General features: G+C 37.2%; 1 protein-coding gene across 1 annotated transcript; it reads right to left on the reverse strand.

Moving 5' to 3' along the window:
- Window positions 1-5,212: 5,212 nt before the first annotated feature.
- On the reverse strand, window positions 5,213-20,930 carry LOC114100200 (aldo-keto reductase family 1 member C3-like). The gene is made up of 9 exons (XM_071619700.1): window positions 20,847-20,930; window positions 16,383-16,550; window positions 15,475-15,591; window positions 14,526-14,603; window positions 13,967-14,089; window positions 9,558-9,667; window positions 9,135-9,300; window positions 6,710-6,792; window positions 5,213-5,255 (listed from the first exon to the last, which is right to left on the reverse strand). The coding sequence occupies exons 1-9, from the start codon at window positions 20,928-20,930 to the stop codon at window positions 5,213-5,215; spliced, it is 972 nt and encodes a 323-aa protein (XP_071475801.1).
- Window positions 20,931-24,217: the final 3,287 nt, after the last annotated feature.

Raw genomic sequence — 24,217 nt, forward strand, 5'->3', positions numbered from 1 at the left:
GAATTTTCTGGCAGAAAACCAGCCCTCTCCCAAACTGCTTTTACTCAGTGCCACAAACATCACTGACAGCCCTCAATCTTCTCTGCTATTTCTCCAGTTACAATTAAAATTCTGCCTATCCCCCTCTAGTGAAATATTAACTTGGATTATGGTATCTCCTGATTTTACCTGGGTTGCATTTCCTGGACATTGTCACCATTTCTCTTCTCTCTGAGATTAAAATATTTGCACTGATCCTGGCCTCCAGCGGTCTACCTGGACTCACGGAACCGTGTGCCCAAGACTCTACCTGAATGTCCTGGACACAGGGCCAGAACACTTTTGCTCCACATCCACCACACCTCACTAGTCAACAACCTCACCAACTTTCCATGGTGAACTCTGCTTCTTTATAGAGTCTTGGTGTTTATTGAGAACTTGAAGGCCAATTTAAATCACAGAAAAAAATGAAATGGTATGATTGCAGAAATAAAATATTATGGATATATATATACAAACACACACTTCACTGTTACATAAGGAGTTTATAATAGTCCATAAAAAATTCTTAGATCTTCAAATGATAAATTCTAAAGAGCTCTTCTATGACTAAAATATATCTGACCAATCCTCCACTGAGAGATATTTTACCATATCTGGAACAAATCACTCTGCTATTAAATCTGAGAGCTGAAAGAGTTATTCCAATATTATATAGATATATTTTCATCCATAAATTCAGATGAAATGTAAGTCCAGGACTTTATTTGGTTATAAGCAATTATATTGAGGCTATTACACAACTTTGATAATGTTTAACAAATACTAGGTGAAGAATCTACCATCTAAAATATTACAGCTAAGATCTTGGGTGGCTCCTCTGGTCACCAGTCTCTGTTTCCGTTGAGACAATTTCTTCCCAAATTGTCTGAAATGTTGAGATTGACTTCCTGTGCACATCCATGATGATCATCCCAGCTGGTTAACAAAGGTACCAAGTGGGAAACAGATGGTTCCTACCTTATGATTTCAGTATGTAATTGAGAATGTAGGGAAACAAAATATCAACACAGGTTAATCACAATTTTCCTGAAATGATAAGGACAGGGGTCATGTTGTAACTATGCTGCAGAAAGGTCTGTTGATCAGTGGACTCTTTTCTTATTCTCCAAACTATGAAAATTTTCTGTCAAAAACTTAAATAAGCTGTTTTTAAAAATAAAGTGCTAAACATTATAATATTTAAAATCGCTAGGTTCTGATGCTTTCAGTTATAAGAAACAGAAAATTCAATTAAACTTGGTTTAAAATTTGAGGAGATTGATTTGAGTTGCTAATTTGGGGCAACTAACAGTTTCCTAACCATTCTACTAGGAATGGTTAGGAAACTGTTAATATAGTACCAGGTCATTTATTTGAGATTTTTCTGCTTTTTGAGACCTTGAATAACTGTATCACAAGGCCTAGAAACTCCAAACTTCCATCTCAGATACCAAATGGAAGTATCAGATCTAAAACTGTGGTCCTTTAAAGCAGCTATCACCTTGACTCTGCTACTTCACCCACTTCTTGGTACACTCTTCTCATTGTCTTAGTTTAAGTTTCTGCCCAAGATATGTTGACATCATCTGTCATTCTTCAAGCAGACAACCAAAGCTTTCCAGTTTTTTGGCATTTTCATCTCCTAAGAATTTGTACTCATACCTAGAGTATACTTGAGGTAACTAAGATGAAATATTAACTTTAACCATTCCATGCTAAGCAGGCCTCTTGCTCTGTGGCTTCTACCACATCTCCATGCATCCAATTCCTGATCCACCAGAGCTGCAGTCACTGGGTCTCTCTTTTTTCCTCTGTGACGTTCCCATACAAGCTGATGTATTCACATTGCATTGAATAACAGAGTAAGTGAAAGCTGGTCATACTCCTCTCACTCTGCATTTCTCCTGTAACTGACCTGCTGCTGGGTGAGACCTGTCATTTTCCCCTATTGGTCTGTCCTTGTCCCAGCTACTTAGAAAAAACGTGTCTATAACAAGTGGCAGTTGGCCATGGTGAAGAAGGAGGCCAGCTATTAGGACACCTGCTGCATCTGCTGAGCCCTTAATGGGTCCAGGCATGCTGGGCAATGTGGTGATGGGCTTCCACCCGCCCAGCAGCTGTAAGAAACTGGCCAAGACTGTGAGCTACCTGCAGCCCTGCTGCCTGCTTCTGGGCACCAACATGGACAAAAGGCCACTTCATCGCGGGTACAGGCTCTCTGGTTCCAGCGGTGGAGATGATGACCCAATATCTGGCGATCATCATCTGGAAGCCCAGCCGCTTAGTCCTCCCCTGCGTGTGGCAGGAACACTGCATCAACGCGGAATGCGCACTGTCATGGTGGGGGACCGTCTGGACACACACATCCTCCTGGGCACCACCTGTGCCTTGAAGACCATCCAGACCCTCACTGGAGTCTCCAAGCTAGAAGATGTGAAGAGAAATCAGGGAAGTGACTGCAAGTCTAAGAAGAATGTGGTCCCTGACTTCTATGTTGAAAATTATGTTTGGGTCACGCATGTGAATTCCATTGGCATTAGCATATGGTCACTGTGGGAAAAGGGCTGTGACCCAGTCCTAGTCAATGCCAGATGAAAAGGATCCTTCTGGGGGCTTCTGTGTAAGTAACCCTCTGTTCTAAGAAGGTTATTTTAAAAAGAGGTGACTCCTCTTCCTAACCTGGATATTGCTGTAGCTGGTGGGCGGGGACGGGGCGGGGACGGGGGGGGGGGGGGGACGGGGGGCGGGGACGGGCGGGGACTGGGGGGACGGGGGGGGGGGGGGGAACGGGGGGCGGGGAACGGGGGGGGGGCGGGGTCTGCTCCCAGCCTGAAAATGATGTCAACACGCAGAATAAGTAAGAGACAGGATTCACATGGACAATATCCAGAGCTTGTTCTTTCTCTGTTTTGGGGGTTTGTTTTTGTTTGTTTGTTTGTTTGTTTGTTTGTTTTTGTGATGGGAGTAAACATGTCAATGAGGGTTAAGCCAATATGTTATTTTTATTAGGTTTTATGCCTTGTTGTAGCCAAATAAAAGCAACCCCTGAAAATAACAAATTTCCCCCCTGAAATCCCTTCTCCACCTACATTTGGCCTGCATCCAAGAGCATTCCAAATCTTTGAAAGCTGCTGAATCCCCCCTGGAGAGCATAAGCCCCATTGGTTTCTAAGGGCTGGCCATGGTGTGCACAGAAGCTACTGCAATGTCACAAAGGGCCTCAATTTTCTCCTCCACTCTTGCACAGTAATGGTCTGTTTTTCATGCACTGGGAAAGGCTACTGGTGGTTATTTTATTTATTTTCTTTAAAAAAAGAAAAAAATCAAATTTCATCTTTTTTCTATGGTGGTACACAAAGACTTTGTGACAATTTCTAAGGTACCTACAAATGGCTCCCCTTTTGTTAGGTGCCATTTATATGTACCCTAGAATTTATTTTCTGTTCCTTTCATGTGCCATGAAATCTGGTGTTTGCTGGACTGTGAGTAACAACACGCCTCTCTGATCTGCTGAGGGCTGTCATCTAATTTCAGCAATTATCTAGGAGGTTGTGCTGCTTGCCTGGCAGGGAGGAAGAAGCAAGTTGTTTTAGTGATGATAAGCGCAGACTTGTTACTCTGATATCTTACAAAGTTTGTGACTAGATAAGATGTAGTGACTTTTTCAGTACAGTTCCTTTGCTTTGAGGAAAGAAATTGATAGCTCTGTTGACACTACCTACAGAACAAGACCACACAGTGCAAAGTAGGTTTTGGCAATGGAAGGCACCTACTCTAAAATTGTCTACCATTTTGAATTTCATTTTTCTTCATTGTGTGCTTTCTTTGTTGCTTTCAACAACTGAGTGTTCATAGAACATGTCTAGTGTTAATTCACCAAAGTCTAATAGTTCCCTGATGTTTCCATGGGAGAAACTGGAGCTTTTCTAGTCCAACATTTTCTCACATCACTCTATATTCTAAATTTCCAAGTGATTTATGAAATTCCTTCCTATAAATGCATCCTAATTGACATGAATATTTCCAAACATATTCTAATTAAAATTGTTTCAGCTTTTATTTTTAATGCTATTCATGACTCCAGCTCTGGCATTGGATAAAGTATGCAAAAAAGTTTCTTTTTTGTCTGCAGAATATAATTATCAAAAGAACATTTGGTGAAAGGAAAACCAGCAGAGTAGAGGAAGGGAATCAAGAGGAAGAAGGGAAGGGAAAAGAGAAGACATGGGCAAGTAACTGGAGAATGAAACCTACCCTCTTATGCTATTTCCATGTACAAATATACCACAGTTGATCAATAAATCAAATCATTCCTAAACATTTATATGACATAAAATAAATAATAATAATGGAAGGAAGATGAGGAGAGAGCAAGCAGATCATGGGGAGGGGGAGGGCAAAGAACAGAAAGTTATTGAGATATGAGATGGATCAGATGTTATGTGCATGCATATATTTGGAATCATGAATCCTGCTACTATATATAATTATATGCACCAAAAAGGAAAAAAGAAAAACCTTTTGCCCATTAGTCCCAAACAGAGAAGTGCTCCACTCTGCCCTCTTCAGCCTTTGCACATCTGAATCCTCATGCTAATTCCAGGCCTGATCCCCTCTCACCTCCTTGGCAACCATCTGAAAGGAAAACCTCACTCCCAGTTTCCAGGAGCTCTGGTCCTTGAGCTGCAGGAAGGGAGCCTTGGCCTGCTGCTCCTCCTTACCATGTGTGCTTCACCTTGCAGACTAAGAACCATGGCCTAAATGCAGTGTGTTATCTTGTTACTCCATGAGCTAGAGAAACACTGAATACTAAATATCAATTACTACTTCCCTAGAGCCTGAGAACCCCTATCTATTTCCACCCCAGAAATGGGTTAGCATCCCCAAACACCTGCTTACAGGCTGGTAGCCAAATTAGTTTTTGTTCATAATGAGTCAAAAAGAAACTAGTCATAAATGTAACAGAGAAAGTGAATGTAAGAATCTTAAGGAAAACAAGTTTATTCTGTTTTCAGAAATTGACAAAAATGTAATTACTGGACTGGTGAACTTTGCTGTAGCAGAATGTAAGTTGTTAAGAAGCATGGATTAACAACAGAAGCGATGAGTCCAATCATCAGCATCTGAGCCACCTCCGGAATCACAACTGAAGTCAGGGATACCAGTAGAAGTCAGGACAAAGGTGTCCAGATTAATATTCATCAGCAAGTGGAAAATTTGGGTGGTCAGCCATACTAAAATGAGAAATAAAAATGTGTGACATAGACTCAGTGACTCCATTTCTACAAAGGAGTGACACCAAGGAGCTCCATTATATTTTCTGGGTGATTGTAGAATCTGCCATGTCTACTATCATGAATATAGCTTTAGGAAATGGTTTTATAGTTATAACTAATTATTCAAATTCTGTTTCCTTCCTGAGAACAGAACACAAAAATCTCACACAGATAAGAATTCACTCATATTCATCTTCTTGAGCTCTATCAGTCAATCTACCAATCAAATCAATCCTTTCTTATTTCATATCCTCAGTGAAAGCAGAAACAGATTGTACCACGTTTATTTACTTACATTGTGGAGGATGACACATCCTCCACAATGTAAGTAAATAAATAATCCTTGTATTAACTACTGGAGTTAATACAAGGATTTAGAAAAATGGCTGAATACAAGATAAACACAAGATAAACAAGATCAGGGCATTCATCTGCACACATATGCTACTAATAACCATAATCACAATATTTACAATAGCATCCAAGGCTTAGCAACAAGCCTGTGTGGGTTCTTGACAGCATCACACAATGTTACCTGCAAATTTTAAGAGATTCAAATAAAATGGGTATTGTTAAATAGAAAAAATAGGCCATGTTTAGAATAAGGACAAGTTCAGATACTGATCAATACAAAAGCTATTTTAGGTGTACAGTATATTGCTAGCCATCTCTCTTCCATTTCATTAATTCATTAATTTTTTGCTCACTGCCATCACACATGACATGGTGCTAGATTCACATATGGAAAGAATGTTGTTTGTAAGATAGACCTGCAAACCCCTGGAGCTCACCGTATAATATTTACATCTCTATAGTAACAATACAACAGAAAATCATTACTTCTTGAAATACTTAATAGGTAACAAGAATTTCCAACTGCTTTTTACTGTCTCTTGACATTATGTTCCTACTTCATCCTTCATTTTTATCTATATTGCCAGAAATATTAGTAATGATAATAATAAACCAGCCAATATTTAAGCACATGTAACCATGGATTATCAAATCCCCTTTCAAACACCATCACATTAATTTCTATTATGAATTAACATTCCCACAGGCAGAAGGAACATAATATATTCCTTGTTGACCATCACTTATAATGTATGTCCAATGCCAGATTCTAAAACCCTAATGCATCAAAAGGAGTAAAGATTTTTTCATGACTATTAATCTCTTCAACAAGGGTGTTTTCTCTCTACATTCTTCCATTGTTGAATCTCTCTTCTCAAAACTACTTTATCCACTGAGTTGAGATGTCTACATTTTTTAATTCACAGCCAAATATTCTCCTCAATGGAAGCCTTTTGATAACCAAATGCAGTGTCTGGGTTCTGATCAAAAGTGTACTGAAAAGGAGGGAAAGACCTGAAATAACAACCAAAGGACACATGTCTACTAAAGTTACTTACAGCTTGAAAGTAACATATCGAAAATTTCTGTTCAGGCCATCTAGGTCTTTCATGTCTTCTGCAGTCAACTCGAAATCAAAAACCTATCACACAGTAGAAAGTTTTTAGCTTATGTAGACTGCATATTGCAAATCTTGGAAATCCAATGAAATCATGTTGTTGCAGAAACATTTAATAATCTAAGAAGTTTCCAAAAGTTACTAAAGACATCAAAAGAACACTCAAATAGTCTGTAAATATCAGGTGACAAATAGAAATCACTTTTGACATGTAAGATATAGAAACTGTACAATTACAGACAAAAAGAAATTGCAAAAAGAAACTGTAGCAAAATAAGGCTAATGTTATCCCAAGATTACAGTGTCATACATTTTTTAAAAACCCAGAAAACTCTAGAGACCACATTTTGTACTATGTAAGATAATTCCATGATTTTCAAGGATACAGTTTGTTTTCTATATTCCATCAATGGACAGATAAAAACTTCAACAATGACTTTTGTTCAACATTTTTATGCCAATAACTGTTAAGGTACTAATAATATCCTGCTTATAAAACAAAGGATCTAGCTCCAAAAATCATTTTGTCTAAATTTTAGGCATTTAAAACATGGAAATTTTTCAGGAATTGCTAACATACTGAAACAAATGGATAATTAAATCTTTGGTAATTTCCTTAAAAATGACAAAAGAGTAAAATTTAACAATTGAGGAATTGGATGAGTAGCATTCTCTGCATTCTTCTGTGAACTCTTCTGCACACTTGGAAATTCTTAAAATGAAAAGGGATATTTTATTCAAAGATTATCAAAATTATCACTCCTGTATGAATAAATGTAACAAAATTTATACAAATGCCTTCATAGATAAGTGTGGTGCAATATGTTTAAAGACTAGCTAAATATTGGAAATTCATATCACAATCATAGATTAGAATCTTTAAGTTTCAAAAAGTAGTTTCTTTCAAATTTATTAAGAGCTCCAATGCAATATAAAGCAAACAAGGACAATCTGCATCAACAATGATAAAATGATTGTTTTTAATAGAAAAGTAGTCAGAAATATAAATCCTCTTGTTGGGATGTTTAACTAGGCATTTAAAAATTATGTGTGTATTTAGATTTTTATTTCATAATATTAAAAAAACTGCAGTTGAATTAAATGTGGAATTTAAGAGTTGTAAAAGTTTTGTAAAGAAATGTAATATAATACTGTTGAGTTCCCAATATAAGAAAAAACATGACATTCATCAACCACAAAATGAAGGCATAAAGACAAAAATTAGACAAGGAATTTTCTTCATGAAAATATAGCAAAAGGAGCATGGAAGTAAAAGTGGAATTGGGGAGGGAGAATATATTTCAACAAATATATCTAAATCTGAAAAATATATCCAGAGAATATAAAAGTGGTCAATTGTTTGCAAAAATGTTACCCCCAGTAATTCACATCTCCCAGTATCCAAACTCTTTCTTGTGTGAAATTGCAGCTTCTTTCACTAAGAGACCATGTATGTTTCCCTATCTCCAGAATATTGCCTGGTCTCTAACTAAGTGGCCATTAGAACTTGGTGAAAGCAGCTATGTGCCCATTCTGAGGTGAGGCATGAGAAGGCTCTACAATGATCCATGCACCACCTGGGGACAGGGCTATGTGATGAGATGAAGCCTGGGTCATCAACTGGTGGATGTGAACTTCTATGGAGGGGAGCTCAGACACCCCAGAGAACAGAGCAAGCAGGACTGAAGCAGAGGGAGCACATTGTCCTGGAAATGTATAGGAGAGTTCATTACAAAACCCGAGCAGCCAGGGTAGTTGAAAGACATTCACTGAGTTCAGGCTGAGCCAAGGCAAACAGGCAAATCATAGAATTATGAGGTAACAAAAGCTCTTTGTATTGACCTCAATATTGAGGGAGCTTTCTTTGCAAATACTCCAAGTAATGGTTTAATAAAATTCTCCCACTTGTAAATGAAAAGAAAAGCAAACTATTAAATGAGCAACTCATAAACTGACAGTCAACAGTGAAAAATTCAAATTGAATAAATATATGAATATTAAAATATATCAAGTATTTGGAGAAATGTAAGATAAAATTATAATTTATGGAATAAAAATCACCCAATCCAAATTCTCATTTCAGAATATTAAAAAAAAAAAAACAAAGATGTCACTTGCACAGGTTTACATATGCATGGCTAGAAATACTGAAAACCTGTGCTTTATCCAATCCTAATTTATTTTGCTACACTACCTGTCGCATTGTAGAGTAAGAAAACACACTTCTGAAAGCACCTGAAATCTTACATATGGAGGACATGCTGAGGATATTGACTTGGCACAAAAACATTCTTAGAGTATTCAAAGAAGCACACATGTAAAGGAGTCTGTGTAATAACCCCAGTGCCCACAGCCCTTCTCTATACCTGAATGTTCTCTTTGATCCTCTTCTCGTTAAGACTCTTGGCCAGAACTATAACTCCTCTCTGCAGCTGGTAGCGGAGGGCAATCAGGGCTGGGGATCGCTTGTGCTTTTTTGCCAACGCACCAAGAACTGGATCATCCAAGAGAACTGGGGAGCTCGGGTCAACCCTGGAAGGAAAGACAGGAGACTATGGCATCTTCCTCCCATACTCTCCTCAGGTCTGTTGAGCCCACTCTAAACAGGGATCCTCAAATGCTGTCCCTGGACCGGCAGCATCAGTGTCCTATGGGATCTTCCCAGAAATGTAAATGTTCCGCTCTTCCAGGGTCAGTTGAGAGTGACCTTTTGAACTCTGAGTCTTGTAGGACTATAGATAGCTCATGATTAATGGCATTTGAGGTCAACTCCCTGAGGTTCTCATTACCATTCTTTGTATCGTTGAGTTCCAAGAGCACCATAGGCAACCAGAACAATGTCTTTGGATTTGCAGAAGTCCAGCAGTTTCCTCTGGTTGAGATAAACATGACATTCTACCTGCAGTGGACAAGATAGAAAGTATCTGATTCTAATAAACACTAATGTTAATATGAATCCAAAATGTCAAAGAAAAAGAAGCTGAATTTAAAAAATGGAAACTTGAGCCAAAATCAAGAGATATCCTCAAAGACTTATGAGGATAAGTTTGAAAGACCTTTGGAGGGCATTCTTCAGGTGACATCTGGTTAAATTTGTTCATCAAAAAAATTGTGCTGTAAAGTTAATAACTAGAATCAACAAATGGGACTTACTCAAACTAAAAAGTTTTTTCTCAGCAAAAGATACAATAAGAGAGGTAAATAGAGAGCCTACATCCTGGGAACAAATCTTTACTCCTCACACTTCAGATAGAGCCCTAATATCCAGAGTATACAAAGAACTCAAAAAATTAGACAATAAGAGAACAAACAACCCAATCAACAAATGGGCCAAGGACCTGAACAGACACTTCTCAGAGGAGGACATACAATCAATCAACAAGTACATGAAAAAATGCTCACCATCTCTAGCAGTCAGAGAAATGCAAATCAAAACCACCCTAAGATACCATCTCACTCCAGTTAGATTGGCAGCCATTATGAAGTCAAACAACAACAAGTGCTGGCGAGGATGTGGGGAAAAGGGTACACTTGTACATTGCTGGTGGGACTGCAAATTGGTGCAGCCAATTTGGAAAGCAGTATGGAGATTTCTTGGAAAGCTGGGAATGGAGCCACCATTTGACCCAGCTATTCCCCTTCTCGGTCTATTCCCTAAAGACCTAAAAAGAGCATGCTACAGGGACACTGCTACATCGATGTTCATAGCAGCACAATTCACAATAGCTAGACTGTGGAACCAACCTAGATGCCCTTCAATGGATGAATGGATAAAAAAAATGTGGCATTTATACACAATGGAGTATTACTCTGCATTAAAAAATGACAAAATCATAGAATTTACAGGGAAATGGATGGCATTAGAGCAGATTATGCTAAGTGAAGCTAGCCAATCCCTAAAAAACAAATGCCAAATGTCTTCTTTGATATAAGGAGAGTAACTAAGAACAGAGTAGGGTCGAAGAGCATGAGAAGAAGATTAACATTAAACAGGGATGAGAGGTGGGAGGGAAAGGGAGAGAGAAGGGAAAAAGCATGGAAACGGAAGGAGACCCTCAGAGTTATACAAAAGTACATACAAGAGGAAGTGAGGGGAAGGGGAAAAATAATACAAGGGGGACAAACGAATGTCAGTAGAGGGGGCAGAGAGAGAAGAGGGGAGGGGAGGGGAGGGGAGGGGTGATAGTAGAGGATAGGAAAGGCAGCAGAATACAACAGACACTAGTATGGCAATATGTAAATCAATGGATGTGTAACTGATGTGATTCTGCAATCTGTATATGGGGTAAAAATGGGAGCTCATAACCCACTTGAATCAAATTGTGAAATATGATATATCAAGAACTATGTAATGTTTTGAACAGCCAACAATAAAAAATTAAAAAAAAATTGTGCTGTGAATGGATAATTATGAATGCAATGCACTCCACTTATTATTATGTATGTAAGAAATAAATAAATAAGAACTAAAAAAAAAATACATTTAACAACAACAAAAACAAAACAACCAATAAAACCAGATTCCAGAATTTAGGAAGCTTAGAATTCCACCTAACCATATCTGTAAGAACAAGTTCCAAATTGAACAAGTCAATGTGGGAGAATGTTATAGTCTGAATTTAATCAATACAGGTTATAGGTTATAGGCTATAGATTAGAAATTACAGGTTAATGAAATATTAATTAGTAAAACAATAGGATTATAAGATAAGTGTTATAGAATTAGTAATGTTAAGTTACTCCAGTCTGCCATAGTTATAAGATTAAAAAAAAGTAACAATACAACAATACAATCACTGTAAGACATAGGATTTAAGTTGCTAACAATAAGATATAGATAATGTAAGGTGATAAGTATAAGCTCAGAAGTCTAATATAGTTACAGATAGTTACAGATAAATATAGAGATGGATGTAGGTTACTAGAACAGTAGTTAAGTATAAGAAATAACTATAGACAAGTATAAGTAAGTAGGGACTCCATCTTCTTACTTCCCGTGAGGAACTTGTTACACAGGCCATTCTCAAGGTGTCTTTTTTTTTTAATTATTTTGGGGTAGACCCATACACATGAGGATGTAGACCTATACAAATGAGGATATAGACCCCCCATAAAGGAGGATATGGTTTTCTGTTTTTGCTCTGCTAACTGCATTTACAACCCCTGTATTCTGCTTGCTTGCAATTTGCAAAATTCCATAGGAAGTTTCCTGGGGTATGATTTTCTTCTCTATTTTCTTCCTTAAATACTTTGGTCACAAACAACTTGTGGCTGATGTTCTTTCAGAGAGCTACTCAGTCTGTGACCAAAGCAATCCCTGGTCAGGTAAAATTGGCAAAATAAAATTCTTTGATTTGTTTCAAAGTCGGACTTCGTGTGTTTTCTGAGTTGTCTCCCCATTAAAAGAAAGTGACTCACACTTAAAAATCTCTCTCTTCAGAGCAAGAACATGCACAATGGAGACTTGAAACTCTGAGGCAATGCTGTTGTCATCAAAAGCAAGAGGTGAACCTGGGCAAGGTTCTGAAGTCTTCCATGCAACACCCAATAAAACTGGAAGGCAGGATGGGCATACCCTCCCTCTCCCCTCTCAGAGGATTTACTCTGTCTCTTGAGAGTCCTCTTTTCTTCTTTCTTATACTTTCTAATAAACTCATGGCCTGCTACTCTGAGCGACATGTCTGAAATTGTACTAGCATGATGCAAAAACCAGTAACTAAGGACTACTCTGGCTGCCTTGGCTCCTCTGCAGGCCCTTGATCTGTAAGAAGACTAATTCCTAACTAATAGAAAATGGGAATGTAAAAACATGTTAACCGATATAATAAGACAGTTTGAAAAAGATCCTGGTTCAACATGTCACGTGGAAAAGCACTGGAAGAACATTCTGTGTGAAAAGATCTTAAGAAACACGACAGAAAGCAACATGTGAACCACAGTTACATCCAGAAAAAGAGGAAGAACTATATACTATATTTCAGAAAAGCAATGGGAAATTTGAATACAGACTGGACATAGATGCTGTGAGAGACTTAAAATTCCTTTAGATAGAGTAATGGAATTGAGCTGTATGAGAGAACATCTTCATTCCTAGGAGATGTTCTCTGAGGTCTCTAAAAGTGAATATGCTCTAGTCTACAATTTACTTTGAAGTGATGTAGAAAGTATCACACATAAGTGTGCAGATGTACACACATAAATCAACATCTTGCAGTGAAACCAAAAGTCAACAGTTTTAGATAAAACATGGAAAATATGGATGCCCAGTATTATCCTCTAACTTTTTCTGTATGTTTGAAAATATTCATGATAAAATAATATTGGGGTAAAACTAATACGAATTTTTTCTCAATTTTTAACACTTATATTTAAAATTTATCATGCTCTATCAACATATATGAAATTCATGAATTTTATAAGCTCTGTTTTCCAAGCAAAGACAATTACTCCAACAGTGAATGTTGTCAAAAAGTAAGTTAGAGCACAGAACTATGCACAGAATAGATGTGATTACACAGTTGATTTTATATCTGAAAGCATCAAGAAAAGCGAGTAAAAGGGGCTCAGGCACAAGACCAACTGTACAATCAGCTAAAAGTTCCTGAATGTGGATCTCATTCATCATCAGTTATCACCATAAGCAACTAACTTCCTCGAATCCTTTAACTTTCACAAGCCCTACTTTACTCTTTCCTGTTAAATGTTCCTCTGAGTCCAGAAAGCTGAAGTAAGAGATAACAAGGACGAAAGAACCCAACCTCCACACCAACCTGACCATTGATCTCCTATTTTCTCTCTTTTCTTGCTCACTACCCATGTACTGGCCTTCTTTCCTACACAAAATTCCCTCCACAGAACATTCACCCATCCAGTCTCAGTCATCCTTCATTGCTCAAGGACAAGCTCACCTTGCCCCTGAAGTCTGATGAACAACCATTCTCCTTTTTGGTCACCTTTACATAATCTGATTTCCCCATAAACTGAGCACTAAGATCTTCCCCTCATTTTCACTAGGAGGATTCACCCAGCAGAGACACAATTGAGACTCTTCCATACACTCCGGGACAGTGGCACTAGTCTTAGACTCTTCTGTTCCACAAAGGCAAATGAACTGGGGGACAGGACCAATGGACACCCGGCAGTGATAAAGAAACAAAGAAGTGTTATAAGAGACGGCAGTGAGGCTCAGGGCTCTCACCTGGTTGCAGACAGGCTTATACTTGAGGCCTGGTTTATTCAGGATCATCTCCAGCTGCCTGCGGTTAAAGTTGGACACCCCGATGGACTTGGCCAATCCTGCGTCCTTGCACTTCTCCATGGCCTTGGGAGGAAGGGGTTGGGAAGAGGCATATGTACAGTCAACTATGTCACTATGAAGGCAAGACAGAACTGTTAAGAGGAGCACTGTCCAGGAATGACAAGAAAGCTATTGAATTGATTGTGAAAAGGAGAAAAATGGTAAAGATTATATGGGAAGGTGTTGAGGGCCAGTAAAAGAATTCCTCTGTGTCCTCTTCAGGGCATCAGACATCACTGCACGTGGAGGCAGGAGCTGCACGTCCTCAGTGTCATTAGTTTCCCTCTGTCACATTCCAGTAATACGTTCCTTCCCACCATATAATAAACAAACAAACAACAACAACAAAAAAAAAAACTCTTTTAAACATAATGATTTCTAGACCCAAAATTTCAGGAGAAAGCATGACCTTAATGTCACCCTGTGGTCTTCCTGTGAGGTCACTCCTTCAGGAACTCACCTCCCATGTGGCACAGAGATCCACTGAGTCATATATTATTTTTCCTTTTTCATCTTGTGGAAAAAGCTCTTCCCCTGGCTGCAATAGAAGTGATCATCACAGCAATCTTACTGAATTCCACACATAGCAAGGCTACTAGATATATCTAGGGGATAGGTCACTAAACCTTCATGAAATACATGGAGCAGTACTCTATATTCATCTATTTAAAAGCTATTTAAATGTGGAGGTGTAAGGAATACCTTTATATGCTTAGCTTCCTGAATTATTTTACTTGAAGTTTTCTATATGTTCAATTATATATATGTGTGTATATGTGTGTGTGTGTGTGTGTGTGTACATATATATAACTGTGTGTGTATGTGTGTGTAATTTAATAAGATTTTTTTCAGTCATCTTAATGGGGTCTCCTAGTTGGATTATGTTACTTTTCTTGTCCCTACACATGGCCCTGGGGAAATGCCTGTCTTTCACTGGGAAAGTCCATAGACACATGGGATTGATCTCCAGCAATGATGGATTTCAGAAATGACACAGGTTAAACAGTATTCCTTATCTACCTGGACACATGTGGGTCCAAGAATATGTAGTGTACCTAAGATGGTTTCAAGTTTCTATTTAAGATTGGTTTGACGCTGGAAGAGGAAGAGACCCTATCAAATACTAATGACCTGAAACTTGAACTGCCCCAAAGTCCCATTTACAACCAGTGGAAAAGGTGAGGACAAAACCCAAGCAAACCTCTAGTAATGCAGACATAATGGATGAATAAACACGGAGGTTTCTGAACATCCCTTCTAACAATAAATCTAAATCTTTAGGAGTTTCTATAATTCATATAAATTAAGTTTAAATAAATTTATAATAGAAGCTTCATTCAATCATCTATGGTAATAATGGTCATGCTGACGGCTGAAATTAAATAAGTTTGATGATGCAAGTTTCCTACCTTCAGCTCCATTGGGGAATGAATAAGATAGAGGTCAACATAGTCAAAATTAAGTTTTTTCAGTGATTTTTCCAAACAAGATTGGACGAGCTCTGGTCGATGAAAAGTGGACCATAGCTGCAGAGGTTAATAAAAGGAAATTGGACTGGATGAACATGTTGCCCATATTTGGAAGAAAACATTGAAACACTCATTTTTATTTTGCTTAGATACTGTGGATCACAGGGATGATGTTCTCTTCAGGACTTGGGTTTCCATTCATCTGACTTATTTATGTAAACTGGATTATATATTTTGTTTTTTATTAGTTGATCAATTGAACTATGGAAGGAATTACTCAAGCAATATAATTCTATTGCATAACAATAATGAATTTCTGAATTGTGTTTCATAGAATTTACAAAACTATTGTTACTCTATCTCATCTATCCACTTCAAAAGATAAGAATTAATATTTTTTTTATTTATAAAACTGAAAGGAAACACATTTTGACCATTTTAATATGTGCAAGACATGAATCGACACACGTTAGCTATACCTTGTTTACTACCCATAGACTGACCGACATTGTTCTCTAAAAAAATCAAAAATGTAAAATGTTGATATTTAGAATGATGAGAAAATTTAGCAAGTTTCCCAGGATATAATGAAACCATAATTCTTCCTAATACCATAACCAATACTAAATCATAGTGCTGATTGGAGAATCAGGAAAGTAAAGGAACTTTAATATCATAAACTTAGAGACTATGAGTAGCAATTCATAATCTTTCTCTATTATGATACTGGATATTATATGTGAACAAATATTGTATCAATGGTCACTTCCATCAAGAATTGATCACCTAACATAATTTTCAATTCTTCATATCACATTTCAGTAAATTTTTCACTGTATACACAATACCTTTGAAGTATAGAATATGTCTTCTCTCTTCACAGTGCCATCTGCAATCTTGCTTCTAATGGCCAGTCCTACCTCCTCTTCTACTTGGTATGCATAAGCACAATCAATATGGCGGAAACCAGCTTCTATAGCTATTTTGGTGGCCTCTATTGTCTTACTATTAGGCACCTAGAGAAACAAACAACACCAGAAATGACTTTGAGAATCATATTGTGAGTAGTTACTCATAACACAACGGACAATTCACTAAACAAGAAGGAATTTTATATTGTGATGTTTTCTTCAGACAACTTAATTGTGTGATAAGGGACTTTGAATACCCAATTTTCTCTTCTGTAAGGCTGAAGGAAATTGACAAAAAGCAATATTGAATGTCATGGGCAGAAGCAGAAACTTCACAAAACTCAACTTTGCCCATGTATTGTGTTAGGTCTGTATTTGGAATAATGACCCCAAATCTACTTTGTCTGGGCATGTCCTAGAAGACAAGAATCTGGCATCCAGCAAGCCTTTTCAAACACAGAAATCTTAGTACACTGGCAGCCAAGGACCCCAGGAGCAACTCAAGTTCAATGATTTTCTACAAGAAATCATAGGACACAGCCCACAGGTATAGTCGTGTTATCATTTATGTGACAAAGTCACTAAGTAATATTAATAAAGGAAAAGAGGATATGGAATGAGTACAGAAGACATACTGTGCAAGGTACCATAAAACGTCTCCCAATGAAGACACCAAAATATACTAAATTCCACCTACAGTGAATTTTGAAATAACATGGAAAATATTTTGTACAAGAAAAGCTGTTGAGATAATTTCCTAAGGTTTTCAGTGGGGCTGTTTAAATTGATACGCTCTGCTAGGACATCCCACAGTTCCAGTCTCCCAGAGAAACGTATATATATATATATATATCATTCTAAAGAAAAGAGGATAGTAAAACACCATGGCCCTGCATGTCCCTTTCCAAAAAAAACATGGTCTAACTATGGAATAATGAGATTAAGCTTGGTCCTGTACATGCATACACATATTATCTTGAAGGACTCTGACTTTCTCTCATACATGTGGAAATGAGGGCAAGCTAATATTACCTGTGGAATGATGCTTTTTGCATGTATGCCTGCACAGTGGCTCCATGGGATGTTGATCAGATAACCAAATTAAGCAAGTTAATGCTGATGATGTCACTGTTTCCTGCAGCCCAACATATAAAACCCCTCTCTTGAGCCTACAGAATGGGAGAAAATCTTTGCCACTTGCACTGCAGATAACACATTATTTTGCAGAATATACAGTGAGTTTGAATATCTTAACCCCCCAAAAAATCAATAAAGAGATAAAGGACGTGAACAGACACTTCCCAAAAGAAGAGATCAAACAGTCAAAAAGTACATGAAGAAATGTTCAAAATCTTCAGTAATTAGAGAAATGGAAACAAAAACCACATTGATATTTCACCTCACTAAAATCAGAATGGCAACTATCAAGAATACAGGAAAAAACAACTGTTGATGAGAATATAGGGGGAAAGATACACTCATTCGTTTCTGGTAGAACTGCAAATTGGTATAAACACTCTGGAAAGCAGTATTGAAATTCCTCAAAAAACTAAGAATGGATCAACCATTTGACCCAGTTATACCATTACTCTCTCTATATATATATAGATAGATAGATAGATAGATAGATAATAGATATATATAGATAATATATATATATAATATATATATATTATATATATATATTATATATATATATATATATATCCAGAGGAGTTAAAATCAGCATACTACAGCAAAATCAGAATACAACTGCTAAACTATGAAACCAGACTCTAGATGCCCTTCATCAGATGAATGGATAAAGAAAATGTAATTTATATACACAGTGGAATATTACATAGCCATAAAGAAGAATGACTTTATGATATTTGCCAGTAAATGGATAGATCTGGAAAGTATAATGCTAAATGAAATAATCCCATCTCAAAAAAGCAAAGGTTAAATGTTCTCTGTGATATGTGGATGCTAATACACAATAAGGAGGAAAGGATAGGGAAGAATAAAAGTTCAGAGGATCAGACAACAGAGAAAGAAGAGAAGGGAGGTAGGATAGGAATAGAAAAGAAAATGGAATAAAACTGACTTTAATTTTCCTATGTTCACATATCAAGATACTACAATGAATCTCCACATCATGTATATCACAAGACTGGGATCCTAATTAGATTACTATATACTCCATGTTTGTATAAATATGTTGAAATAGACTCTGCTGCATGTATAACTAAAAGGAACAAATAAAACATTCAGGTTGAAACCCCTCTATCTGTGGTGACTGGGATAGAACTGAAGGCACTATGGAAAGGATAAGTGTTGCTCATCCAACCATTGAGCACAGGACAAAATGTCCTGAGGTGAAGGAAGCCCTGCTTGGCAAAACAATGTGAGGGAGGCAGATGCTGTGGTTCAACTGGTCACTGCTGGACCCTCCCCGTAGACATTCCTCACTAATGACTTCTGGCTTGTATGCAGTCTCCAGGGATTTTCTCTGGTCTTTTGGCAAACTATCCCATTGCCCTGGAACAACAGGACTATGAACATGACTGCAGAATACATAAATACACTCCACTGTCTGTACCTTTGGGGAGAACCAGTATCCTTGTGTGTTGTGGAAAAAATCCAAGTAACCAGATGCCCTCCAGGGGCCAGATTGATAATATGTTCTTGAACAAAGAGCAATGTGCTATGTCACCTCTGGCCAACAACCATCTCTCTATATGACAGACAGAACTAAACACTGGCTGTGGGAAAAAAATGTATATTCTAAGGATGTAGACTTACGAAATAATACTCATCTTGTAGGGGTTATTCACACAAGCATCAACCCTTAAAGCTAACTCTCTATCATTTCTAGAAGATATAATAAGAGTAAGGTTGACAATTATTGCATGGTCTGCAAAATTTGGACAGTGATTTGAAAGTTCATTTATTAAAGAATAAAAAGGTAGATCAAACACATTCTTTTCTGTTTTAAAAAGTTCAAAAGTTTCTTTTTTTCCATGCAATCCAATAAAATGCCATACTGTATCCTACCACCACCCTCTTCTGATACTAGCCCTGAATTTCTTATGTGTAAGGGCACTTGGAGCAGGGCTGAAGCCCTAGTGAAACCCTTCATGCCCCTTTTCCCTACAATGTAACCAAGTCCTGCCACAGGTCTTACAATTGCTCTCTGGATGTTTCCTTAAGACTTACAGAAGGAAAAAGTTTAAATTCAAACTTCAGGGAATTGATCTCTTGTCAAACAATTAAGTGGTCAGAGAATGATACTGGAATACAAAACTTGTTCCAGTCTAGTGAACTTAGCTTGCTCTACTTCAGAGGGTCATCTATCAATACAACACACGTGAACAATGACCAATAATTCACAAATACCCTTGTTAGGTCCCAGTTTGACTTATCCAGGATGTTATACATTCAGGTAAATTTCCCACAGTTGAGAGCACATGAAAAATTTTACTAAGCCAAGGTCCAACATTTTCTGTGAAATGCCAAAGGCTATCTCACAGTGGAAAGGAAGTATTCCCCGTCAATGATTCTATGCTTCTCATCTCAAGTTGCCACAGTCTGGCTGGGCACAAATGCCGCAGTCTGGCTGGGCACACAATCACGAGCCACCACACAGCTTGTAGATTCAAACAGCAACTCTTTATTCCCGAACTCACACCAGCCGTCTACAATCACGTTCTGGGGAAATCCACGTTCTCTGCCCAAATCCACGTTCTCTGCCCAAATCCACCTCCACTGGGCTTCTGTCTCCCAAAATATACTGTCTGAATCCCGTGAGAACTCAAGGGGAACTCAGGCAGCAGGATACGCCCTATTCCCAGCAGGAATAATCTTAAACCTTAAACCTGGAACCTAAACCGGGAACGCCCTAATCCGCCTTGGTCCTTGAACAAGGTCACCTACATTCAATGTCACTGCAACATGGGGTACGCTGGCAAGGAAATTGTCATACCTACTTGGCTAATGGCTCCCAGCATCAAGTGCCTTTTGCTGCACAAATGTCTCTGGATCTTGTCTGTTTAGAAGATCAAAAAAAAAAAAAAATCCCAAAGTATAGAAATAAACAGAAACCATTACCAGTGAAAACCAAGTGCTGACATTCATGTTTCTACTAAATTGTTTCAATACACTGACATTTGGTAGGTGGGAGGACATGAGTGCCTGGAATACTCAATGGGTGACCCCACCATCAGACAGTGAAGTAGAGCAATGTCTGAGCACTGTCTCTCCTGCACATGGAATAGCTCTCGCCTGGAGAAATAGAGAACCACTTTAGCCCCCTCCCACTGAGTGTTATATACAAACCAAGTAACTTGACAACCCAGATTGGATTCCATTCATCCTGTGTCTACTTTCTTTTGAACCCTGAACCCAACCCCTTACTGTTACCTCTTGAGGTTTATAGGTGCCAAAGCCCAGCCTAGGAATGAAGTGACCATCATTGAGCTCCACATACTGATGTTTGGAATTCATTGCCTGTGACTCCTCAGCCTGAGTAGGTTCTGCTTCTTCTTCTGCCTTCTAGTGCACTAAATAATTGGATTTCACAACTCCATCTGCTTATCTAATGGTTGACCAATTTAGTTGCTGTCTAATGATTAGACAATATTTTATAGGAGGAGTGGGGTTAAAGCAATATTTCACATGTGAGAAGAGAATTAGAACCAGTTCATAATTTAATATGGAAAATATCTTAAGCAATTTAATACACAATGATAAAATGATGTTTTTAGTAAATTTTCTGATTACCAAATTTTCATGAATAATTTTAAGAGATTGATAGATTATTGACCAATTTTTAAGCTAAAAACCTCAGATCCCTCTTCTTTTGTTAGGTTTTGTTATTGGAATCTGTTGTGTTGTTGTTCATGATGACACCACTTCTTGATCATACACTATTAGAAATGATGAACTACCATACACCATGCACACAAACACAAAGCATTTTTTAAAAAGGATTATGAGCATTGGGGAGGGAGGGTATCAGAAAAACAATCAAATGTTAAAATGAACAAAACTTACCCTTTTTAATTTTCTCAGAGTTAAAATATTTTCCATAATTAGACAACCATGTCCCAAGAGGATGCAGACCTGACAAATGTACTCATTGTGACATTCTTCTCAGTGGAAGACAAATTATTACAGCCACAGAAAGTTATTTTGCAATAGGCAATCAGAGACTAACGTTTATTATAGCTTTTGCCTTTAAGGTAACTTTGAGAAAACTATCAAGAAGTAAGATGCAAAATTAAGACACTTTATATTTTTATGGACTTGTTCAACATTATTGATAAAAGTAAAAAATGGGAAAATCTTAAATTATTGAAAATTTTGGAATAGTTGTTTAGACATTGATGCACTGATGAAATGGAATATTTGAAGCAATTAAAAATCAAACATGAATGTTTATTATAAAAAATTATTAAGTAAAGGTATAAGGGCTTTTAATTAAGTTACAAGACAAGGGAATATATTATAATCAACAACATATTATGTTCCTAAAAGATTCATGATATAAAAGGAAATACTATGAACTGTATTTATTCTTTCTGAATAATGAGACTAGGATTGAACTCTTACATAGTTTTTAATCACCTAGATTTTTTGTTCATTTTATAATTTGAAAAAAGTGTTTATTATATAAATTGAAAATTTCTGCACACTACACAGATATTATTTTCTTGTGGTTTTGATTTTGTTAAGATGAAGCCCTCTCTCAATCACACAGTATTTGAAGCAATGAACTGTCTTACCCAAAACACACACAGACACACACACATACAGAATTTTAAAGGACTGCTGAGTTTAAATTTTGACACCCCTCCCATAAAAATAATCAAATTAAAATTGAAAAAAAATAGACTTTTTATCTTTCTCATTGGCAAAATATTTTCTGAATCTTTATATTTTGCTTTCAATGAAAATGTGCATTGCTGATAAATGTGCAATCATAAGAAGTGTGCACCAAAAAAGGTGATAAGTCACACTGCTTAGTGAAGGAAAAATGACTGACAGCTCTAAGAAATCATTTCACAATATGCTACTGAACCCTTAGGGTGCTTCTGAAATGTGTGACTCTGAGTGATTGCTAAATCTTCTGTATGTATTTTAATTCCCTACAAAAAATATATCATTTTTGTAGTCTAAGAAAAGTGTTTGCTTAGACAAGGTGACAAGTTCTGACTATGAAAATTAAACAGAAAGGAATTTCCTGACAGATATCCAGACCTGTAAACTCTCTCTCAAACTGCTTATGCTCAGTGCCACAAACATCACTGAGAGCCCTCAGTCTTCTCTGCTGTTTCTCCATTTACTACTAAAATTCTGCCTATTCCTCCTGTGAATACAAACTTGGATTATGGTGTCTCCTGACTTTATCTTGGTTGCATTTCCTGGAAATTGTCTCCATCTCTCTTCTCTCTGAGATAAGAATGTTTGTCTGCACTGATCCTGGCCTCCAGGTAGTCTACTTGGATATGGTACCATGTGCCCAATCTCTCCCTGAATGTACTGGACACAGGGCCAGCACACCTTTGCTCCACATCCAGAAACCTCACTAGTAAACAACTTCACAAAAATTCCATGGTGAACTCTGCTTCTTTAGAGAATTCACCATGGAATTTATTGTATGTATTTTAGTTTATTGGGGTTCATTGAAAAATTGAGGGCTAATTTAAAACAGAAAAAGTGAAATGATCAGATTACAACAGGAATAAAAATAGTATGGCCATATATAAACATTCATATCAAATCCAGCAGATTCTCAAATAGTAAATTCTAATGAGAACTTCAGTGTCTAAAATATATCCAAACAATCCTCTGTTAGAGTCTGTAAACAAGTCAGGATGGTGCTTGGCAAAATGCCATGTTTACAGACTCTAACAATCCTCCACTGAGAGAAATTTTACCATATCCTGTAACAAACAACAGAGCTATTAAATTTGGGAGCTAAGAGGGTTAGTTATTCCCACATTATATACAAAAATTTGCATCTATACATTCAAGTAAGATGTAAGCCCAGCTCTTTATTTTGTTATAAGCAATTATATTGAGACTATTGCAACTTTGATAATGTTGGGCAAATATTAGGAGAAGAATCTACCATCTCAAAAACTAGAACTAAGACCAGTCCCTGTTTGTTTCCACTGAGACACACTCTTCCCAAATTGTGTGATCCCTTGAGTTTGGCATACTGTGCATATTGATGATGATCAGCCCAGCTGTTTAACAAGGGCTCCAAGTGGAAAAGAGATGGCTCCTACCTTGAGATTTCAATATCCAATGGGGAATATAGAAAAGCAAAACATCAAAAGAGGCTTATAACAATTTGCCTGAAATGGTAAGGACTATTTCTTCTTCTCCAGACTATGGAAATTTTGTGTTAGAAATTTAAATATCCAACAAAAATAAAATATTAAATTTATGAAGGCTGATTACCATAAGTGAGAGCCATGATGTGAAATTATGCAGATCAATATCAAATAAGGCAAAAGCTGCTTTTAATGTTGTATTAAGTGCTGAAAATTGTAATATTGGAGAAAATGCTAGGTTAGGATGCTTTCAGTTGTAAGAAACAAAATTCAACTAAATTAGGTTTAAAACTTGAGGAAATTGTTGTAGGTTGCTAATTTGTTGCAAATAATACTTGGTTTCCTAATTATTATATTAGGAATATTGAAATATTATACATGTATTATAGGAAAAGTCAGCACTAGGTTATTTATTTCAGATCTTTCTACTTTTTGATACAGACTCTTAAT

This window comes from Marmota flaviventris, chromosome 12, assembly GCF_047511675.1.
Source record: "Marmota flaviventris isolate mMarFla1 chromosome 12, mMarFla1.hap1, whole genome shotgun sequence".
In the NCBI taxonomy this organism is placed as follows: Eukaryota; Metazoa; Chordata; class Mammalia; order Rodentia; family Sciuridae; genus Marmota; species Marmota flaviventris.

Coding starts and splice junctions, on each gene's coding strand:
- LOC114100200 (XM_071619700.1), bottom strand. CDS start 20,930: ATGAATTCCAAACATCAGTATGTGGAGCTCAATGATGGTCACTTCATT. Junction 16,551..20,846: donor GCACCTATAAACCTCAAGAG/GTAACAGTAAGG, acceptor TTGTTTCTCTAG/GTGCCTAATAGTAAGACAAT. Junction 5,256..6,709: donor CGATATGTTACTTTCAAGCT/GTAAGTAACTTT, acceptor TTCTCATTTTAG/TATGGCTGACCACCCAAATT.